This window comes from Tiliqua scincoides, chromosome 13 (genome assembly GCF_035046505.1).
Source record: "Tiliqua scincoides isolate rTilSci1 chromosome 13, rTilSci1.hap2, whole genome shotgun sequence".
NCBI lineage: Eukaryota > Metazoa > Chordata > Lepidosauria > Squamata > Scincidae > Tiliqua > Tiliqua scincoides.
The window spans coordinates 3,036,787-3,060,342 of record NC_089833.1 but is presented as its reverse complement, the minus strand read 5'-3'; the positions used below and the strand labels follow the sequence as shown (position 1 = coordinate 3,060,342).

Genomic DNA, 23,556 nt, shown 5'->3' with positions numbered 1-23,556 from the left:
CAGCAATAGGGTGGAGGATCATGGACTCTGCACTGGGAGCATAGGAAATTCATTACTGTGTCAGTGGACTGGTCTGTCGACCTTGGTATCCTTAAGGTCACTGACACCAGCAGCTTTCTAGGGCAGGGGTCTCCAAACTTTTTGGCCAGGGGGCCACATGAAATATCTGGTGCAGTGCTGAGGACCGGGAAAACATTTAAATATAAAATTAAATAAATAAATTAGAGATGGGTGAATGAATAAATGTATGAGTGGGCTCATTCACTCAGCCTCTCCGGCCCTCAGAACACCCTCCAGATGCAATCAGAGCACAGCTCTGGTCATGTGCAGTCGAGTGGGCCAGAGGCTTTCAGGGGACAAGAGGCTGGCAGTGGGCCGGATAAAGTCTCACTGCGGGCCACATCTGGCCCCCGGGCCGGAGTTAGGAAATCCCTGTTCTAGGGCAATATTCTTTAACCTGTGGGTCACAACCCCAATGAGGTCACAAACCCTCATTTGGAGGGGGTGGGGGGATCACTGCAACCTTTCAAAACCTGTACCACTGCAGGCTTGGATCTGACCCAATAATGGTACTGCCTTATCAAAACTGAGTTCTTGTTATTGTGGCATTGCTCGGGGGGGGTGCAGACTTCACTGGGTGACACACTGGGGGGGGGGGTTTGACACCACTACTGGCCAAAACTGAAAATCATGGTATTTTTGAATAATGCCATCATGTTATATATCATTTGATGTGTAATTTAATGCAGAAGGCAATGAAACACCACACTGAAATATCTGTATTTTATCAAAAGTTATGGCCAAATAACCTGAAAAGGAAAACACAACTGCCTTATGTAACAAAAAGTGAATTTATTGAACTCAAAACTGACCAATGAGACTGATTGTTCTGATAACCAATGACACAGCAGGGAACTAATAAGGCATTAGTAGGAGTTTGCTCTCATTTCCATGCATCAGAGTCAATACTAGAACTCCTATTCAGTTCTGTGAGTGTCATCAAGTTGGCCACTGGTTTTTTGTTGGCCACTGATTTTTTGTTGGCTCAACAGAGTGACCTGTATTGCTATAGATTTAAAAAAAATAACTAAATAAATGGGGGATGGGTGACCCCCACCCTAGTGATGCCACTGCATTGAAGCTGTATGTATGATATCGTCATTTAGTCTGTATGATCTAGTCCAAGAGCAGGTCTATCATGGGGTGACATCATGAGCCCTCGCACCAGGTGACACAAACCCTAGTGATTCCTCTGTCTTGATATAATCCTGCACAGTTTCTTCTCGTTCTCTTGGCCTGCAGCTCCTAAGGCTGGCCCTGCTCAGGCTGCTACCTCACAGGGTTGTCGTGAAGACACAAGAGTTAGGGGATAACGGGGTCAGGGGTTGGGGCCGGGGGGGGGCGTAGGATCAGCAGTGCGTCCCCAGTCTCTTGATTGATTGATTGATTGATTGACACTACTCTGGGGTTTCCGAGAGGGATTTTCCCAGTTCAACTTGGAGATGTGTCCCGTGCAAGTCCTCTAGCAAGGGCTCAGCCTGATCTCCAGTTGGCACTGTCGAGCATCAAAGCCATCCCTCTCTACTCTGAAACTTGCCCACTTAGAATTCTTGTCTCCCTTGAGAGCTAGAAACGTGATTCAGCCCTCGGCTTGCATTTCCTAGAAGCCTCTGTTCTGTGTGTTTCCTTGACTTGCAATGGAGTATAGAACTTTTCAGATCCGTTTTGTGGATCAACCTGGTATTGGTTGCCCTTTGTGAATCATAGCTGTGGTGCATCACCTTGCCACTCCTCTCCTGGCCACTTTTGCAGGGCGTTGCTCAGCTTGCCAATCCTGTTGGTTGCCATGATCACCCTGGGCAACCAGGGACTGTTGTCAGATCATATGTAGCTCATTGGCTGGCTGAGTTGCCAGGGGCAATGGAGGAACACAGGCTTCTGCTACAGTTTGGATTTCAAAACAGCCTGAACCTGCTTGCTCGTTGGCCTTGGACGTTGTCCATAGTAACAGGGAGACACACTTTGTTGTAGCTGAGCATCTTTGCAGGCTTTCCAGTGAGCCAGGAATTTGCCTTCTTAGAGTACCTGGGCCGGGGAATCCTCCTGGCAGTGCCGGCCTTCTTAGACAGAATCCGTGGCAGGACCACACAGTTTTGTGGGCCATGGCGCAAACCGGCATCCTGCTGACCAAGGAGCCTGCGCCACAGACTGTCCCAGTGTCTGAGCTGCCGATGAGGGTTTACGAGCCTGCTCTGAACACCGGTCCCGATTCTTCCTGCGGCCTCGCGACCGCCGGCTTCCGTGCAGCCAAATACTTGCCCGAAGAATGGCACCAGAACAACTACCGCCAGTACCATGAGGCTTTTGCCGACCGTGATCACTCAGAGCGGTGCCGCCTCGAGTCCCAGAATGTGGCTGCCTACACGGCTGAGTTGGCTCAGCGGACACAGGAGGACTCCACCGTCAAGGTGGGCGAGCGACTCCAGGACATCCACTTCTGGAAGTCTGAGCTCCAGCGAGAGATTGAGGACCTCACTGCAGAGACGGACCTCTTGGCTGCCCAGAAGTTGCGGCTGGAGCGGGCCTTGGATGCCACTGAGCTCCCCTACAGCATTGCCATGGACAATCTCCAATGCCGTGAGCGCAGGCTGCCACCCGATCTGGTGCGGGACCAGGTGGAGGCAGAGCTGCTGAAGGTAGGCCACTGAGTTGCTTCCTAGTGCTCCCCCCTCTCCCGCCAAACAGAGGCGGACAAACCTGAGCAAATTTGTTAAGTTAAACACATTAATAAATTTGATGAGGAAGAAAATGCCCCCCCCCAACCCCAAACACAACCTCTGGCAGTGTAGAAGCCAGCCAGGCCTTGTGGGGGAGGGAATTCCATAATTGAGAGGACTACCACTAAGAAGGCCCTACTGTACATCTCTACCACTGAACCTCAGAGTCCAATTCTACGGGTTCTGAGCACCTGCACCTGTCATAAATGCGCCAGCACCCAGAGTGTAAGGAGCACTGGTGCTGAACCTGGATGGACACTGCCCAGAGCAAGGGCAGAGCTCCAGACAGTGGTAAGGACTTTTGGGGTGGGGGTAGGAGGTGTTCCAGGGTGGGGTTGCCTGGGGGGGGGAATGAGTGGCCTGGTAGGGTGTTGGAACAGGCACAGCAGTTCTGAAGTCTGCGCTGGCAAAATAGCCAGCGCAGACTTGAGAAGCCCCATTGTGGGACCTGGGGCTTTGCTCAAGGAGACCTTGACTGTGCCACTAGATACAGCAGAACCCATTTTGGTGCCACTGTGCCCAGCAGCACTGCTGGGGCTATCCAATGGGGCTGATCTGATTGGACTGCCAGTAGCTGATGGGGTCAGAGGTGAGAGTCTGATGAATGCCATGTACAGGCAGGCTTCGGAGGCAGAAAATTGTCCTTGTTGTACAATATGGATGTGTGGAATTTGCTGCTGAAAAAATGTGGTGATAGTTGCTGGTCTGGAGAGCCTTAAAAGGGAACTAGATGAATTTTAATTGCAGGGCATGTGGTGGCTTCATCTTGTGCTGCGCTTACTTTAATGCAGAGCCTCAGAAGGCCCCTTGTGCAGAGGCCTGACAAATGTGGGAGGAAGGACATTTCCTGAGACAGTTTGTGGAGGGATGGAAAGATGGTGGGGGCAGCTGGTGGTGAATTGACTGGGAGGTGTCTTCTTTGTGTTTCCTGGTTTGGGAGAGTCAGGAGACAGAGTAGAAAAGGAACATTCTATCTCACCCCTCTCCTCCACACTGCCTCTTGTGCTGTTTTGTTATTATGTTTTAATCCAGTGGGTTGAGAAGGTGATTGACGTACTGCCAAGTAACATTCTGCTTCCTGTTAACATTCATCTATTAATTTACAAGCAACCCACCCGCAGGGAGGCAGCCTGAAGGTCACTATAAGCTCCCAAACTTATAGCAGCCTTGTTTAAGCAAGTATCAACCCCTGGTATTGGATCCGCAAATATGGGATCCGCAGATATGGTCCCCCATATTTAAAAGAATAATAACCAGAAAAAGAGCACATGAACCCCACCCTCTGACAGCTGGACATCTTAGTCAAGCAGCTCTTCTGACCTCTAAGATTCCTCCAACCAGTTTGCCCGTCCACATTCCAGTATCCTGGAACCATAAGATCTACATAAATGGCTTGGAGTACATGTTGGCAACCTTCAGTCTCGAAAGACTATGGTATCGCGCTCTCAAAGGTGGTTCTGGAACAGCGTCTAGTGTGGCTGAAAAGGCCGATTCGGGAGTGACAGTCCCTTCCACACCGGGAGCAAGTGCAGTCTGTCCCTGGTCTGTCTCCCTGGCTATGGGCCTTCCTTCTTTGCCTCTTTGCCTCAGTCTGTTGGCCAAGTGTCTCTTCAAACTGGGAAAGGCCATGCTGCACAGCCCGCCTCCAAGCGGGCCGCTCAGAGGCCAGGGTTTCCCACTTGTTGAGGTCCACTCCTAAGGCCTTCAGATCCCTCTTGCAGATGTCCTTGTATCGCAGCTGTGGTCTACCTGTAGGGCGCTTTCCTTGCACGAGTTCACCATAGAGGAGATCCTTTGGGATCCGGCCATCATCCATTCTCACAATATGACCGAGTCAACGCAGGCGTCTCTGTTTCAGCAGTGCATACATGCTAGGGATTCCAGCTCGTTCCAGGACTGTGTTGTTTGGAATTTTGTCCTGCCAGGTGATGCCGAGACTTGGAGTGGTGAACGGCAAAATTAGCATTACCAAAAGAAGCACAAAACAATTAAAGATAAACTTGGCATTGAAACAGTAGTGTGCCCCAAGGATTTGTCCTGGGACCAGTGCTCTTCAACCTCTTCATAAATGACCTGGAGACAGGGTTGAGCAGTAAGGTGGCAAAGTTTGCAGATGATACCAAACTTTTCCGAGTGGTGAGGACCAGAAATCCTCCAGAATGAGCTCCAGAAGGAGCTCCAGAAGGATCTCTCCAGGCTGGCAGAATGGGCAGCAAAATGGCAGATGCGCTTCAATGTCAGTAAGTATAAGGTCATGCACATTGGGGCAAAAAAATCAAAAATTTAGATATAGGCTGATGGGTTCTGAGCTGTCTGTGACAGATCAGGAGAGAGATCTTGGGGTGGTGGTGGTCAGGTCGATGAAAGTGTCGACCCAATGTGCGGCAGCAGTGAAGAAGGCCAATTTTATGCTTGGGATCATGAGAAAAGGTATTGAGAACAAAACGGCTAATATTATAATGCCGTTGTACAAATCGATGGTAAGGCCACACCTGGAGTATTGTGTCCAGTTCTGGTCGCCACATCTCAAAAAGGACATAGTGGAAATGGAAAAGGTGCAAAAGAGAGCGACTAAGATGATTACTGGGCTGCGGCACCTTCCTTATGAGGAAAGGCTATAGCATTTGGGCCTCTTCAGCCTAGAAAAGAGACGCCTGAGGGGGGACATGATTGAGACATACAAAATTATGCAGGGGAAGGATAAAGTGGATAGTGAGATGCTCTTTACACTCTCACATAACACCAGAACCAGGGGACATCCACTAAAATTGAGTGTTGGGAGAGTTAGGACAGACAAAAGAAAATATTTCTTTACTTAACGTGTGGTTGGTCTGTGGAACTCCTTGCCACAGGATGTGGTGATGGCATCTGGCCTGGACACCTTTAAAAGGGGATTGGACAAGTTTCTGGAGGAAAAATCCATTACGGGTTACAAGCCATAATGTGTATGAGTAACCTCCTGATTTTAGAAATGGGTTATGTCAGAATGCCAGATGCAAGGGTGGGCACCAGGATGAGATCTCTTGTTATCTGGTGTGCTCCCTGGGGCATTTGGTGGGCCACTGTGAGATACAGGAAACTGGACTAGATGGGCTTATGGCCTGATCCAGTGGGGCTGTTCTTATGTTCTTAGAAATCCTGGATTTTATTTTTATTTTTATTTACATTAGATTCACAGGAAGCAGAATTCTGCAGCAGATCCTGAATTCTGTAGCTCCCAGAAAATCAGGGCTAATGCTACAGCCCTGTAAATGGTATGTGTTAGGCAAGGGGCATCGTGCATCAAGGCACCCCTCTTGTCTTGTCTTGTCTTGTCCTGCAGTTTCCCACTACTAATCTCTCTGCCCTTTTCATCTAGGAAGCTGAGCTTATTAGAAACATCCAGGAACTACTGAAGAGGACCCTGAAGCAAGCAATAAACCAGATGCAGTAAGATCGGTTAATGCACATGATGATGATTTTGAATGCAGGAGACAGGAGTTCAGGGCTCCAACCAACCTCAAACATGGTGGTTCATGAAGCTCACACACTGGTTGGGGGTAAAATTTCAGGAGGGAGACATGGAAAAGACCTCCCATGCCTCCCATATTTTTCTCCTATGCCGCCCCTCCTGAAATTTCTGAATGATATAGAAATTTCCCTCCTGAAAGGCTCAGGTTTGGAGCTGATTTGGGAGATTTCTGGAGAGGGGAAAGTGGTGGTGGTGGTGGTGAGTCTCCTTTTCCCCTACAGCATGTGGAGAAGAAGAACTTTGTAAACTCCTGGTGTGCACTCTACTTAATCTCAGTCTCCCTCCTGAATGTTTAAAAGGGGTCTACAGGCTTCCCCATTTTCCTTTCTCCCCACCATGACACTCTGAAAACAAACAGCCCAATTCTAAGCTGCCCTCACCATATTCTCTGAAAGGGCAACTCTCCGCTGGTGGCACCTGCCTGCAGATCAACATGGGGAATAGGCTCCTGGAAGTTGGTCAAGTCCAGGATGGATTAGCCTTCTCCCTCACAGGCTGGCCTGCTGGTGAGGTCCCCAATTCAGGTCATGCCTGGGCAAGAGGGGAGGTTCCTGTGTGTCAGTCTCTGCCTTGTCCAACCCAGCACTCTTTCTCATTCCAGCCTCTTGCCTTTGAAAAGGGCAAAGAGAAACAGTATTTGTTGCAGGAGAGGCAAGTGGGGGATTTTCCAGGAAACCTCTTAGAGCTTTCTCTTGGCCTCTGTTTTTTTCCAAATCAGGGAGGCTGCGCATGGAAGCTGGAGGTGGCAGCAGTCATGCACTCCCAGCAATAGAGGGGTAGTAGTGTGCGCACATGGAAGGGCACCCATGTGGGGGACGGCACTGAATCAGGTGCAGGAAGGTTGCTCGGGCTGGCTCTGTAGTTGTGTCCAGGTAAATTTGTTCGCAGGTATGTCATCTGAAACACTTTTGCTTCACTCCTTATATTGTTAAGCATACCCTGGGGGGAAGAAAAAAAAATTTGAGTCAACTCCACCTCCACAGAGGTAGTTTGGGGTCAATGAGCTCAGCCTAGAAGCCCAGGAAATGACCTTGTGCAACTGGGCTATGGAAGGCAACACCACCTTCTCAGTGGTCCTTGGGACTAAAAAGAATCACTGAGAGGACATGGATTGGTTTTTCTTTGCTTCTATATGGTGTGAAATTGACAGGTCCAGATGTACAAGTGGGGTAGCCTTGTGGGGTTGAGATAAACCACATGAGAGGATTTGTGCATCAAATTTGTGAAAGGGGGAATACACTGAATTAAATGACAGCGTTCAAAAGCTGAGCAACTTGGGGAGTGCCATTTCGGCTGGAGCAGCCGTGTTGGGAAAAAACAGTGGGATGCTCAAAGAGGGGAACCAACTTTCGGCAACTTGATGCTCTTTCCATTTGGGGTAAATGCTTCTTCCCTGTGTGTGGGGCTGGTCCCAATTTAAGATTTGGGTTAACATGACTTTCGAAGGAAAGGGTGCACTTTCTAACAGTTGCCACCAGGTGGCAGGGTTCCCTCAGAAACAGTGCTACATGTGGACACAGGGCAGCCCCCTTTTCCCTCTTGCTCCCACTCTGGCTTAAAAAAAAAAAGAGAGGAGGGGAGTGGAAGAGAGGGGGCACAGTGGCCAAGGCTGCAAGCTGCAAGGTTGGTAAGGCAGATGCTTGGGGGGGGGGTGAGCTGGAGGCCCCTGCTGGAGGGGGCTACCCCCACCCTCTGAAATCACCACCTTCACTTTGTTCACAGGCTGGCCTTGTCCGACAGGGCAGCACCAACCCACTGAAAGACACTGAGCTTAAGGGGGGAGAGAGAGTGTATTGATGTGGCTGTGCCTCCCCAGGACTGAACCTCACTGTACGTCACTGGAGCGGACCTGGTCGGGACAGTCTTCTAACTTCTCTAGTGGTAAATGTTAGGTTGGTGCCACCCCTGCAGAGAAATTCCTCCATATGCCAAGTCCTTGTTAGTAAAAGGGGGGACACATGCAGCAGCATCTCCCCCCTCCAGGAGGAGGAAGAGATGTTACTGTGGTTAGTGACCCCCCCTTCACACCTCTGGGGAAATTTCTTTGAAAGCAGCAGCCCCCCCATGACCCTACTTGATAATGGCAGCTGTTACACCACCCACCCTGGGTCCGCAGCCTGTCCACCCATGAGAAAGATGGGGAGAAGAGCCACCACTCCCGTGGGCTCAGTGGCGATGGCAGCTCCTCCTTCCCCCACCAATCAGTGATGGGCTCAGTCCCTCATTGCAGGATCCTCTGGGCGGAAATGCATTTGCAGATTGGAAGGGTAGAAGCCAGAAGTGGCGGCCTGAGCGCCTGGATCAAGTAAGGACTTGGGGGTGGGCTTCTTGGGGCCCAGACCCAGCATGGGCTACCTGTGATGACACCATCATGACTGCCGAAGCTCCACTGGGTTTCAGGAAATCAGAGTGCCACCAGGTCTTGCACTCTGCAAGGCCACATCTCCGCGGAACCCAAACTGGGCATGTTTTGCTTGGGCAGACGGAACCTGGTTTTGCAGAGACCGTTTTGGCTATGAAAGAAGTGCCAGTGCCGGGGTCAGAAACATGACTGCACTCTCTGAGGTCTGGATCTCTCCATCTTTTTTTTCTTTTTAGGTTAAACAGAGATCAGAAGCAGATCTGTGAGATGGACTGGTCCGACAAGGTGGAGACATACAACATTGACGAGAAGTGCGGGCGCTACAACAACCAGAGCACCAACATCCAGTTCCACCCCAGCTCGTCTAAGTTTGAGGACAGGTGAGAACATCAGGATCACCTGTCTGAATGAGCAAACATTCAGGGGTCTTGGGCCACATGATGCAGGACCCAATGCGATATGGCCGGATAGTGGCCTGATTGGAACTCCTCCCTGGCCCCCAAGGACTTGTGACCATAAAAGGGGCAACACCAGAAAATGCTTACTGAGAGAGACACTCTCTGCTGGGACAAGAAGGAGAGTTGCTAATTTGGGCTGGCCCATCCATGAGGCCAACTTAGGCAGTTGCCTCAGGCAGCAGACTGGGAGAGGGTGCCCACCTTGGTAGCCTCACTGACCTCCACTGTGGTTGTGGAACAGTGGTTGCCACATCACCTGGCAAGGGTGAGGATCCACATTTGGCACACTGCCCTTAAAATAAATTGAACGAGACCAGGAGGTCTCAGGCCAGCCCTGCTTCCAATTTATATAAAATATAAATATGATATTTTATTAAAACATATATAAGAGAATTACAGAGAACTCCTGGATAAGGAGGGTCGCCCTGCACCATTTCAATGGTGTCTCCTGACCCGTAGACATGGTCAAGTCGACTGGCTGTTGAGGAGCCAAATGGCAGTTGACTGATTGGACCACCTGGTCTCAGTTCTGCCATGATGCTCCTTGCTGTTCTTTCTTGCCTTGGTGTAATGTGCTTGCTCCTGCCCCTCAGTGCTTCCACCCCAGAGACCTGGGCCAAGCACAGCCACGACAACATCTACCGGGCAGAGCGCGAGAAACTGGCCTCCATCAACCTCCGGGCCCTGATTGACAACATCCTCCATGACACAGCTGAGGACCTTCGCATGCAGTGCGACACAGTGAACGAGGCCTTTGCCAAGCGCTGCGAGGAGTTGGAGGATGCCAAGCACAAGCTGGAGCACCATCTGCAGAAGGTACTTGCCTCTACTCCAGCCCAGGGTACGCGAGTACCTGAGGCTGTGATCAAATGCTGTCTCTCCTCCCCCTCACACAGTGGTGTACCTGCAGCCATGAAAGCCTGGCACCACCCCCACTGCCTCTCCTCCTTGGATATGGAGAGGGCGGGAGGAGAGCAGAAGCCGGGAGTAGGCTGTCCCCCTGCTCACACCCTCTCTCTCTTCTCCAATTCCCTCCACTTCAAATTCAGAGAGCAGGGGGTGGAGGCGTGTGTCTGTTTGGGGTGTCCAAAGTGGAGGTCAGATTCTCTGCCCCTCCTTCTGTAAGTGTCTCTGATGAAGTGAACAACGGTCCCTCTCCGTTGCCTTTGCCACTTCTTCAAGATACGGTTGTGCGTCACCGAGCAACTTTCTAATGACAGACTACATATATGATGGTAGTCCTCTAAGAACATGCTAGTCCAGTGGTTTTCAAACATTTTAGCACCGAGACCGACTGTTTAGACGGACAATCTGTAGGACACACCAGAAGTGATGTCATTAACCTGGAAGTGATGTCATGGCAGAAGTGACATCATCAAGCAGGAAAATTTTTAACACCTCCATATGACAAAATCAAATTTAGTAAGAAAATTAAAAGTTTACAGTAAGTTGAAAAATTATGTAAAATAAAGAACTTTCCTAACCCTCCCAAACAGTTGCTGATCTGTTAAAAAAAAATTTCCCAAACATCCCAAAGGCTGTAATCCTATTTACAGGTACCCAGGAGTAAGTTCCATGAACTATCATTGTTGAAAGCATTTACACTGTAGCCTGTTAAATGTACAGATCTGTAACATTTCTCCAAATGGGAGCATCAAATCTAATACACTGAAAATAAAATACACTTTGAAATGAATGGGGACCCACCTGAAATTGGCTTGCAACCCACCTAATGGGTCCCGAACCACAGTTTGAGATACGCCGTGCTAGTCAATTCCATTCAGTTGCATGCCATACTGCATTCATTCACTAGATGACCGCATGTTTACCAAATTGCTCAACAGGGTTTGGAGAACGAGGATGCACACCTGTAGATGGGACCACAAGGACACCGAGAGATCAGACCATGATTCAATGCCCAGCGCCCTTCCGTTCCACCGGGCTCAAAGCAGTAGTCAGGCAGTGGAGGGCGAGGTGGTGATGATGGCAGGGGGGTGCAATCAGAACAGGACTCCAGTGAGCCCCTGTCAACCCCAGTGCCGCTGCCACAACCGCAACAGCAGCACTGAAGGTGGAGGTCTGTTGCTCCGAAGTAGGAGCAGTCCCCCTGATGGGGTATCCCCTCGGGACAGCTTTGCAGGTGACAAGTGGGCAACTGTTTCATGGGTCTAAGATGGGATGAACTGGAGATGACCCCAAATATCACTACAAAAGACCTCTGACATACACGTGGAGGTCTTGACTCAGGCAAAACACTTGCAGGAGTTATGAGAAAAGTCAGACAGTGTTTTGATAAGCATTGCCAGTTTCTTGTGGGGACTGCCTGTCCCCAGGCCAGCACTCCAATCCAATCCAAAGCCAATGAGCACACAGATGTCCCCTGCAGGATCAGGCCAATGGCCCCACTGATTCAGCCTGCCATTTTTGGCCAGGCGCTTCTGAAAAGCCCCCCAGGAGGCCTTGATAGCCACAGCTCCCTGCATTGTTTGGCTCCAGCACCTGCCTTCCAAAGCAGGGCTTGCATTTTCCTCTTGCGGCTGGCCGCTAACCTGCCTCTCTGAATTTCTTTTGGCAGATCCTGAAGGAGATCGGGGACCAAGAGAACAACATTGCTTCCCTCAAGCAAGCCATCAAAGACAAGGAAATGCCACTCAAGGTGGCGCAGACCCGGCTGTACGACCGCTCCTTCAGGCCTAATGTTGATCTTTGTAGAGATGCTGCCCAGTTCAGGTGAGTATCAGGGCCAGCCCAAGACCCCAGCAGTGGCGGTACCATGCCTGGGAACGTGCCAGTCTCTGCTCCTCCCCAGCATTCCCCAGTGCTGTTCTGCACTCTCCTCCACATTGCCTATTCCTCTCTACCCCCGTCTTCCTTTTCCAATCCATGGAGTGGAAGGAGGAGAAGGAGCGGTGGGGGCAAGAAGGTAGACAGAGATGGGCCTGCTCCACTCTCCACTCTCCACTCTAATCCACTACCTGAGGTGACTATCTCAGTTGGCCTCATGGGTGGACCCAGCCCATCCTCGTCTCTAAAGGCAATATGGTGGTCATGGTCTTGAGGAGTAGCCTAACTCCTGTGCAACTTGAGAATGGGGTGAGATCCAGGGAGGAAAAGCAAAGGTGGTCACAGCAAGAGCAGATCTAGTTGCTCAGATTCAGGGATAAATTGACCCACAAGTTTTTACAGCAGCCGTAGTGCATCCCTTAATCTGGGCTGATCTCTTGTGGCAAAAGTCCTCACTGGTGCACTAGATGTGTGTCTTATGAATCAGGAGAACATTGAGTCAAGGCATAAATAGCCATTTTTCCTCTTCCTCCGCCCTGCCCATGAATGCCATGTGGAGGATGGAATTCTTTAAAGTGGCCTGCAGCATAAGCAATGGTTCCCAAACTTACCTGGGTCACGACACCCCACAGCCTCTTCTTCCTAGCTCAGCTGGGCACCACCATCTTAGATCTTGCAAGATCCAAGATGGCAGCACCCAAGTTTCATGAGATTTTGCACAATCCAAGATGGTGGTACCCAAATCTTGTGACATTTCATGGGATTCGAGATGACGCCCAGGGAACGGGTAGGAGGAGTCATCCTGTGAGTGTGCCACTGTAAGGCATTGTGACTGGCACACTTTGGAAACCTCTCCCTTATGCTGATGGTCTGTCTGGACCAGACAGGCCTGGCATGAGTGTTTGAATATTCCGCTATCAAATTTAAATTAACAGTCAAGACAGCTTCCTGTTATCTATAACCTGGGATGAGGAGGCTCCTGCTTCAGGCAGGAGAGAGATGATTTCTGACAAAAAAGTTGAAAGGTTGAGGGGAGGGAGAGTGTCCTTCCTGGAAACCCTCCCCTGACAAGTGTGGTCTTGTCTGGTGCTGCCCAGGTTGATCAGTGAGGTTGAAGAACTGACAAACTCCATCGAGGCTCTCAAGAAGGAGCTGCTGCAATCGGAACAAGCACTGAGGAACCTGGAGGACACCCGGATGAGCCTGGAGAAAGAGATTGCTGTCAAGGCCAACAGCCTCTTCATCGACCGGCAGAAGTGCATGGCCCACCGGGCCAGATACCCCACTGTCCTGAAACTGGCGGGCTATCAATAGCCACATCTGCTCAACTGGAGGGACATATTCAGTCACTGATATATTCTGGGAGACGTTGTTCGCCTAGGCTGGTCTCTGATGTGTTGACATGGATGTGGAGGTGTCTTCTCCCCAGTCCATGGATTTGGGTTAGAATAAAATGCAGAAGTGTTGCAGAGAGCCTTGGACGTTGCCTGTTGCATCCTTTCATCTGGGAGTTGTGTGTGGGGAACATGCCAGCTTGTGGTTTCTTGGGAGCCATGGAGGACAGGCACTGGTGGTTGAGCAAGTCTGGACTCTAGGTGCTTCAGCAGTTGGTTGGGCTTAGACCTTCTTTGGCCAACAGCCAACAAGACCCCCATGGTGGTCCTGTCCACAAAACTGCAGGTCAAGCGTCCTTCTGGTGGAGGTAGAAAGTTCTAAGGAGGGTCTGAGGCAGTTTGTGGTTCCTAACCCAATATGCTGACACCAACCCATCTGGTTGTCCTTCCACTGCCACCAGTCAGTCCCTCATTTACTAGGGCACCATCTCCTGTGAGGCTTCAAGGGAGGAGTGGGAATGCTTCCCTTCTGGGTTCTCAGTCTAGAAGTCCAGTTCACCCTGGGGTGACCTGGCAGTCTGCCAGAACGTAAGGTTCCTGAAAGCAGACTCAACGTGGCTCTTCAAACACAACTGTGTTTACTTACCAGGATGACTTGGGTTGTACAGTGGGCCCTTCTTATCCATGGGCTTGGTGTCTGCAGATTTCAGTATCCACAGATGCCAAGCTTGTGATTGGAGAGCCTCAGAAGGCACTTCCAGTCATGTCCAGGAGGTCCTCTGAGGCCCTCCCATGGATTTGGTTGTCCGTGGAATTTGATATCCATGGGGGGCTCCTGGAACGGATCCCCCACAGATGCCAAGGGCCCACTGATGCTCCTCTCAATTGTTTCAATAATGTAATCCAGCCTGGATACAGACCTGACTCCAATTCCCCACATTGAGGGGAACGTCCATTGTTGAGGAGCTGGCCCTTGGCTGCTCAAAGCCTTCCCCTTTTCATGCAGCACTTGGGAGGGAAATTCAAACCAAACGGCCCTTCCTGCCTTGTTCAGACTCCCAGTGCAATCCTATCCCTCGCCTGAACCAGCACAGCTGGTCCGCCATATCCTAACACTCTTCCCAGGTCAGGCAGCCCTACATGGGGTTTCCTGGATATCTGCCAGCTAAAAGGCTGTGGCATTACGCAGGGTAAGGGGAAATGTATCCCCTTCCCCCAAGGAGACCCCCTGCCACTTCCTAACCTGCACTGGATACGACAAAGGCCATGTGGGCTGGCTGTGCACGTAGAGGTTAGGATTGGCTGCACAAGGTTTTGGAGGAAAACTCAAGGCTGGATTTCTGACCATTCTTTAACCTTAGCCAGGGCAGAGGCAGAACCCAGATCCCTTCCCTGCCCAACAGGATCTTGCTTAGTTGAATGCCCCTGGCAGAGAATCTGCACTCCCCCCCCCATTTGCAGGAAATATTTCTTACCCAGCATGCAATTAATCTGTGGAACTCCTTGCCACAAGATGTGGTGATGACGCCTGATATAGATGCGTTGTAAAGGGAACTGGACAAATTCATGGAGGAAATCACAGGTTGCGGGTCATGATGACCAGATGTGACGTCTGAGATTTAGAGACTGCTGGACGTGAGGAAGCGACAATTTGGGGCAGGGATGGATCTTGCGGTCTTGAGCAACTGCAGCATCTTACTTCTGAGGAATTGTTTTGGTATTTCAGTTTTGGGGAAAAATGGCAATTAAGGGGGCGCATGATTGAGGCTTACAAAATTGCTCATTGTGTTTACCAATACCAGAACGTTTTCTACAGCACATAATTAACCTGTGGAATTCCTTGCCACAAGATGGGATTGTTTTAAGAGGGGGATTGGACAAATTCATGGCAGACGGGTCTATCCGTGGCTCCTAGTCATGATAGTTATGCACTAGTTCCGGGTTTAGAGGAAGCCTGCCTCTAAAATACATCTTACAGCGGAGTGGGGGGGGTATGCCTTTCTCACCTGCCTGTGCACTTCCCAGCAGCATCTCTGACATGGGAGGGCCACTGTGGGTAACAGGATACAAGACTAAATGGACCTGTGGCCTGATTCAGTATGGCTTTGCTTAACTTCTTAACTAAGATTTACCCCTTAACCTTTCCTTGGAAGGAAGGTCTCTTGCCCCTGGGGTCATTTTGCTTCCCCTCCTCTGCCCCATCGCCAGTTCCACACTATTCTGCTTCAGGTGTGTGACCTAGGACAGGCCTTGCAATGGCTGTTAGGTTTATCCATAGCTGAACCTCCAGCTTCAGGGGTTGTATATCCCTGAATACTAGTTGCTAGGGAATAACAGCTGGGGAGGGCTTTTGCCTTTATGCCCTGTGGGTGAGTTCTTGGAAGCCTCTGGCTGGGCCCTGTTGGAAACAGGACGTTGGGCAGGATGAACCACCAGCCTGATTCAGCAGGGTGGGTCTTAGGTTCTCCTTAAGCCGGTGGGCTGGCAGTCAGAGATGTCCACCCTTTCCACTGCTTGAAACCAAATCTGCCAGTAGCCGGTGAGTAAGAAACCAATTTTCACAAACAACTGGGCCGCTGCAGTCCTTGCTGAGTCCCAGCCGTCAGCCCAGCCACGGCCGGTGTTCAGAGTGGAGAGGTGTTGATTTGGCTGCCTGCGAGAAAGCTGGAAAATTCCATTTGATCATTTGGCAGCCACTTCTGCCTGTGGCTGTTCCTATAGCAACTTCTCACAGCAGCCCTCGGACCAGAAGTCTGGAGTGGGAGTGAGGTCCTGCTTGCCTGCGATTCCATCTGCAATGGTGGCAGGCTGGAACCTTGGCTGAAGGGGTGAGGAACTCTGCAGTCCATCACTGGACTCTTCTCTGGGATGGTGCAAATTCACTGGGAAAGACTCCAGCCAAACTTCTCAAGGTGCCAGCCTGGAGCTCTCCCCACAAACAGATCTAGGGATGTGTATGACCCCCCCACCCCCGAGAAATTGCACATTCCTGGAATGTGCCATGAGTAGAGATGGGTTTTTTCCAGTGATAACAAAATAAAAACACATAACTTGGCTTTCTACACGTCTCATTTTTGTTAAAAAAACAAAACAGAACTGAAATGTGCAACAAACAAACAAACCCAAAAGCACATCTTTAGCCATGACATGTTTGTCCTGGAGCAGGGATCTGCAATGTGCTTCTAAATTCACTTTTTAAACCCGCCTGGCACAAGGCTGTGCAGGGACCCCAGAGAGGCTCCTGCAAGTGGCTGGAAGCAGGCCTGCCCAAGCGTGCCAAGCTATAGTCGAGGGAGGCTGGCAGTGGCATGGGGATGGCAGACAGGGGCATGCCACCTGCAGCCTTAGCTTAGTCTTGTCTAAACTGGCTGGCTTTGGCCTGGCCCCAGTCTGCCTGGAGTTCATAGAATCATGGAGCTGGAAGGGGCCTAATAGGTCATCTAGTCCAACCCCCTGCCTTAGGCAGGAAATCCTTTTAGAGCATCTCCAAAAGGTGCTTGTTGAGCCTCTGCTTGAAGATCTCCAGGGAGGGAGAGTCCACCACCTCTCTCGGCAAACCGCCCTGACTGTCAGGACTTTTTTCCTGATGTCTAATTGAAATCTCCTCTCTTGCAGTTTGCACCCATTGGTTCTACTTTCAGAGACAACTGAGAATAAATTGTTCCCTTCTTCCATATGACAGTCCTTCAGGTATTTGAAGAGAGATCCCCGCTCAGCCTTCTCCAGGTTGAACATGACAAGTTCCCTCCACCTTTCCTAGCGGGGCTTGTCCTCCAGCCCCCTGATCATCCTCATCGCTCTCCTCCGGACCTGCTCCAGTTTGGCTGCATCTTTCTTCAAGTGGGGTGCCCAGAACTGGACACAATACTCCAGGTGAGGTCTAACCAGATAGGTAAGATTAAACCTGGGATACAGAACAAGAGCGCCGTCCCTGAACTGTGGGTGGTCTTTGAGCATGACTGAAGCCATGTTTACCAGATCAGACTTTTTGTCCACTTAGCATAGCAACATCCACACTCACTGAGAGTCTTTTCTCCAGCCCTGTTGGGAGATTTGTTTTTATGTTTCACATTTTTATGCTGCTCTTCCTCCAAGGAACTCAGAGTGATATACTTTGTTCCTCCTTTCCTTTTGTCTTCACAACAATCGTGTGAGGGAGGTACAGCTGCGAGAGAAAGAGGGAGGCTGGCCCAAAGTCATCCAGGAAGCTTTATGGCTGAGCAGGGATTTGAACCTGGATCTTCCAGATCTAAGTCCAGCTTCTGGCATCTCTCTTGCAGTGCCACCCAGGAGTCAAGCAGGGGTCTTTTGCACACAAAGCAGCTGCCCCACCACTGAAGTACAGCTCAGTGGCGATGTGGGAGCTGACTGCACCCCCTTCCTTGTTCAGAGAAGTTATTTCAGAAAATAACTGCAGGACGGAAACAATCTGATTTTGGTTGGAATGAGGCAGCCGCTGAGCTCAGCCTGAGAAGAATTCCAATAAGCAATTCACAGAGAGGGACGGTCGCGGCTGAATCAGCACACAAAACAGTCTGTCCTTCAGCAAGGCAACATCGAATTGTGCTCCCACAAAGAGAAAAACAAACTTGGCCTGAGGTCTCCATCCCCCAGTATTGGGATTATGCAAAACAACTCAGGGGAAGCAGGGAGAAAGTTCTTGAGAGGTATTGGGACATTGTGTTATAGAAGGCTTGTATTAGAGAGCTAAGGATGAGAGGTGCGCAAGCGGGAGTGGGGACATTAATGGAGAGTCACGCGCACTTGCTGGCATGCAGGGGTGGCAAACTTCCAATGTGAGGCCAATTGGATTGTCAGGTTAGAGCAGGAGTGTCCAAACTTTTTGGCAGGAGGGCCATATCATCTCTCTGACACTGTGTTGGGGGCTGGGAAAAATAATTTACATTTAAAATTTGAATAAATTTGCATAAATGAATATATTAGCGATAGAGCTTATATGAATGAATGAATCTCAGGATAGCTCAAGGCCTATAAAAGACCTTGCACAAAGCAAGGACGGCCTTTCCTTTGCTGCCACTGCTGAGGTTGTGAAGAGCTCCAGAAGGATCTCTCCAAACTGGGAGACTGGGCAGCAAAATGGCAGATGTGTTTCAATGTCAGTAAGTTGAAAGTCATGCACATTGGGGCAAAGAATCAAAACTTCACATATAGGCTGATGGGTTCTGAGCTGTCAGAAGATCAGGAGAGAGATCTTGGGGACAGGTCGATGAAGGTGTCGCCCCAATGTGCGGCGGCAGTGAAGAAGGCCAATTCTGTGCTTGGGATCATTAGAAAAGATATTGAGAAGAAAACGGCTAATATTATAATGCCATTGTACAAATCTATGGTAAGGCCACACCTGGAGTATTGTGTCCAGTTCTGGTCACCACATCTCAAAAAAAGACATATTGGAAATGGAAAAGGTGCAAAAGAGAGCGACTAAGATGATTACTGGGCTGGGGCACCTTCCCTATGAGGAAAGGCTACGGAGTTTGGGCCTCTTCAGCCTAGAAAAGAGGCGCCTGAGGGGGGACATGATTGAAACATACAAAATTATGCAGGGGATGGACAGAGTGGATAGAGAGGTGCTCTTTTCCCTCTCGCATAACACCAGAACCAGGGGACATCCACGAAAGTTGAGTGTTGGGAGAGTTAGAACAGACAGAATATTTCTTTACCCAGCGTGTACTTAGTGTGTGGAACTCCTTGCCACTGGATGTAGTGACGGCATCTTGCCTTTAAGAGGGGATTGGACAAATTTCTGGAGGAAAGTTCATCATGGGTTACAAGTCATGGTAGGTATGTGCAAGGTAGAGGTAGGCTGCTTCTGATTGCCAGAGCAGGGGAGGGCACCAGGTCGCAGGTTGTGTCCGTTGTTTAATGTGTTCCCTAAAGCATTTGGTTGGCCACTGTGAGATACAGGAAGCTGGACTAGATGGACCTTTGGCCTGATCCAGCGGGGCTCTTCTTATGTTCTTATGCTTCACAGATATGAAACAGCAAGCAGTGGAGGAGCTCTCAGCTCACAATTCACGCAAGAAGTCAAAACAGTTGGCCCTTGCGCTGAGACAAGTTGCATTAGGCCAGCACAGGCTCCAGCAAGTCTCTGGAAGGCCAGAGGCTCATTGGAGGCTGGAGGTTCCAAGTGGGCCAGGCTGGAGGTTCCCGAGGGCTGCAAATAGCTCCTGGGTCGGGGTTTGGGCATCCTTGGGTTAGAGCATAAGAACATCAGCCCTGCTGGATCAGGCCCAGGGTCCATCTCACTCAGCATCTTGCAACTCACAGTGGCCCACAAGACACCTGCATCCTGTTGCTAATCCCTTGCATCTGGCACTGAGAGAGAAGCTACCTCTCAAACCTAGAGACTGCATTCAATCATCGTGACTTGTAACCCATGATGAACTTTTCCTTCATCAGTCTGTCCAAACCCTTTTCAAGGCATCTAGGTCAGGTGCCATCACCACATCCTGTGGCAAGGAATTCCACAGTCTCATTACCTGCTGAGTAAAGAAATTTTTCTTTTGCCTCTTCTCACTCTCCCGACACTCAATTTAGAGCAAACTCCAAAGGGGATCTTGAAAGATGGGTGGTCCACTCAGCTCTTTACTTCCTTGGTTCTCTGGCTCTTTACTTCCTTGTTCTCTGAGAAGACTGGAAGAAGAGAATATCAGAGATAAAGAGAAGCAGGTGAGGCCCCAGTGGATGGCCTATGCTCGTCAGTGGGTCTAACTGCCCACTGAATCCTCAGGACTGGTAGTGGGGGGGGGGAGCCAGGGGCTCCCAGTGAAGGTGCATGCTTTAGACTCCTCAACAGGCTGTCAATGGTACAGAATGGTAGAGAAGTTTCATGTACAGCCCTTGGAATATTTGACAGCTGCAACAAGAGGCATGCACAGGATTGCCAAGTCAAATGCATCAAAGCCCCAAAGATTTTGGTCATGGAGCTGGTGCTGTTGCAAGACTGCCAGCCTTTGGAAAAGGGGAGAAAGGTCTGACACTCCACTGAGATCAAGGGGCAGAGCCTGTGGAAAAAAGCAAAACTCTGGTTATTGGTGGTGGTTGTTTTTAAGAAAGTGGCCACCTGCAGGCATATGTCTGCAGAGACATTGTGCATTCATCTGTGGATTGAACAGAACTGCACGAAGACAACCCCATTTGTGTCTCCAAAACAAGTGCACTGTGGAATGAAGGAGAGAAATCGGGGGTCTTTTTCTGGAGTCCCTATGTGTTGCCATTGATTTATTTGATTTCTATCTCACCTTTCCCTAACCTCTGCTTCCAGCAGGAGTTTCAATGTACAGCCGCAATTTTTATCACCCACCCTGCTTCGATCAGGAGATTTTCCCTGCCTCAGCACCTTTGCCCCCCCACCCTGCCGTTCCTGCAACTCATCACACTCCTACCACCATTTGTCATGTCAGTGTCTCACTGTTCATAAGTGCTGCACATGCCTGACTGGTTGGCAACCTTGGAAGACTATGGTATAAGCCTACAGCACCCGGTATTCCCAGGTGGTCTCCCATCCAAGTACTAACCAGGCCTTACTGGACCCCACTTCGCATACCACTGGTGGTATACATACTACCAGTTGAGAAACTGAGCAAATTTGATCTTTTCCACCTTTTCTACTAAAAAAAGGGCTTTATTAAGAAGGCAAGGATTTGATAAAGTTTTGTTTTTTTTTAAATAAGTGCAAAAGAGTTATCAGTACACAGAGACTAAAAGGGACACTCTGCTGGGGTGAGGAGGGTTGGTTCTTTCCCCCTTGCTACATACAAGAGAACCACCACTTTTCAGCTAGCAGAGGGAAAATGACAGATCTCCTGTCTGAGGTCTCTGCCCCCAGCCAAGCATAGTCTCCTATTTGCCCCTCTCTTGCTTTTTGGGGAGATTTCAGGAGCCTTTTCAGAAAACATTGTTAGTGGTGGGGGGGTCTTGAATCCCTCAGTGGTGGGGGGCTATCCCACAAGGCAAGAAGGGAGAGAAATTAATCACAGATTTTGTTTTGTTTCATTTTTTGCTTAATTTTTTTAAACTACTGACAAGAAAATGAGGGTTGTCCTAGGCCAGTGCTTCCCAAACTATTCTGTACCAGGACCCATTTTAAATACAGCAATCTCTTGCAACCTAAAAAAGGGTGGTGTTTTTTGTTGTTTTTTTTTTTGCAACTCTAAAAAAGGTTTTAGAAAGAAATAATATTTCATGTAGTAATAATAATAAAAAATAAATTATTCACGATTGGTATCCTGTACTCCCAAGGTGCCTAGAGACCTTGCATATAGAGTGTGGGGGTGGGGGCAGTGCAATCCTAATTTGCACTGCAACCGGCAGGCCTGTGCTGTAATGAAACTTTGGGGTTGACTGTAGGTCAGCCTGTGGCAAGGGGAAATAATTCCCCTTACCTCAGTTAATACCGCAGCAGCCCCAATGGGTCTACTTGGATCCGGGCCACCTATAGAGGTGGCGCAAAACCAAGCAGCCTGGAGCTGCCCTAGGCTGCCCGGGAATGGGGCTAGGATCCAGCATAAGTGCTGGATCCTGGCCGTGCCTCCCACTCTCCAACCACTCGCCCTCCCCTGCCCCAAAACATCTCCTCCCCACCTTCCTCATGCTTCCCCAACCCTGGTGCTGACCTGGAAAGGATCCACGATGGTGCAGGGAGGCAGGCGCACACCCCCTGACTCAAATGGAGGTGCGAATGTGCGAACGTTTGTGTCCCTCCCGGGCTGGCACAAGGGACTTGCGCAGCCCAAGGGCACTTTAGGATTGCTCACTGTGTGTGTGTATAGACACTTGCTAGACCAGGGGAGTCCAAAGTTTTTGGCAGGAGGGCCACACCTTCTCTTTGACACTGTGTCGGGGGCCAGGGGGAAAAAGAATTAATTTACATTTAAAATTTGAATAAATTTGCATAAGTTTACATAAATGAATATATTAAAGATGAATTTGTATGAATGAATGAAGGTCTTGCAATAGCTCAAAGCCTATAAAAGGCCTTGCACAAAGCAAGGCTGGTCTTTCCTTTGCTGCTGCTACTGCATCACAGACGTGAAACAGCAAGCAGTGGAGGGAGCCCTTATCCCACAGCTCACGCGAGAGGTCAAACAGTCGCCCTCATGCTGAGAGCAGTTGCGTTGGGCCAGTGTGGGCTCCAACAAATTTCTGGAGGGCCAGAGGCTCATTGGAGACTGGGGGCTCCCTAAGGGCTGCATTGAGGGGCCGCAAGTGGCCCCAGGGCCAGGGTTTGGGCACCCCTGGTATAACCCTACAGCACCCGGTATTCCCAAGCAGTCTCCCATCTAAGTACTAACCAGGCCTGACCCTGCTTAGCTTCTGAGGTCAGACAAGATTGGGCTATCTAGGGTTAGGGTTAAACTCACCCAAACTAAAAGGGATGGAACTGACTACTTTTGGTCATTGGAACTGACTACCTGGTCATTCTGAGAACTGAACTGGGTGACTTATTGCTGGGCTCTAGCAGTTCTGGTCTGCTTAAGTTGCACTTGCCCATGTTTGAATTGTGCGAATACAGGTTGGTGCATTTGGAGAAGACCCGGACTGCATTTCTGGGACAGCTTTAATCCACTTCCAATGCACTTCTGTTCCCATAATGCAGTGGTTCTCAAACTTTGAGCACTGGGACCCACTTTTTAGAACAAGAATCCATCAGGACCCCCCGGAACTGATGTCATGACCAAAATTGACGTCCTCAAGCAGGAAAATTTTTAACAATCCTAGGCTGCAATCCTACCGACACTTCCCCAGGAGTAAGTCCCACTGACTATCATATACATAGTTGCCTGTTAAAAGCACAGATCTGTAATATTTCTCCCAATGCAGTCACATACCATGGGAGTATCAAGTCTAATATATTAAAATATAAAATACTGAAATGAATGGGGACCCACCTGAAATTGGCTCGCCGACCCACCTAGTGGGTCCTGACCCACAGTTTGAGAAACACTGCTGTAATGCATTCTGGCGCGGGACTGTGGTTTGTTTAAGAATCTGAGAGTTGTGAAAACTACCCTTAACAAACTACAGTCTGCAGAATGGTTGGGAGGAATAAAAGTGAATTGGAAATGGATTAAAGCTGTAGTGGAAAAGCTGCCTTGGATAGGCTAAGATTGATGTCCTCAAATTTATTTTGAATTGTTTTGTAATATACCATTTGTTCTGTCATGGCCCAAGCCTCCTGGAAGCCTGTGCCCTGGGGGTTTTGCCCCCTCACCCCTCTCCTCAGCCTGCGTGATGCTTTCAAAGGGTGTGCAGGGGCTAAACTTGACCCCGGAGCCCCCAGCAACCTGGCATCACTAGCACAGAATCTGAG

General features: G+C 49.8%; 1 protein-coding gene across 1 annotated transcript; it reads left to right on the top strand.

Moving 5' to 3' along the window:
- The first annotated feature begins 2,162 nt into the window (after window positions 1–2,162).
- Window positions 2,163–13,220, top strand: TEKT4 (tektin 4). The gene is made up of 6 exons (XM_066640906.1): window positions 2,163–2,696; window positions 6,136–6,206; window positions 8,887–9,030; window positions 9,702–9,924; window positions 11,684–11,838; window positions 12,990–13,220. The coding sequence occupies exons 1-6, from the start codon at window positions 2,163–2,165 to the stop codon at window positions 13,204–13,206; spliced, it is 1,344 nt and encodes a 447-aa protein (XP_066497003.1). The 3' UTR covers window positions 13,207–13,220.
- Window positions 13,221–23,556: the final 10,336 nt, after the last annotated feature.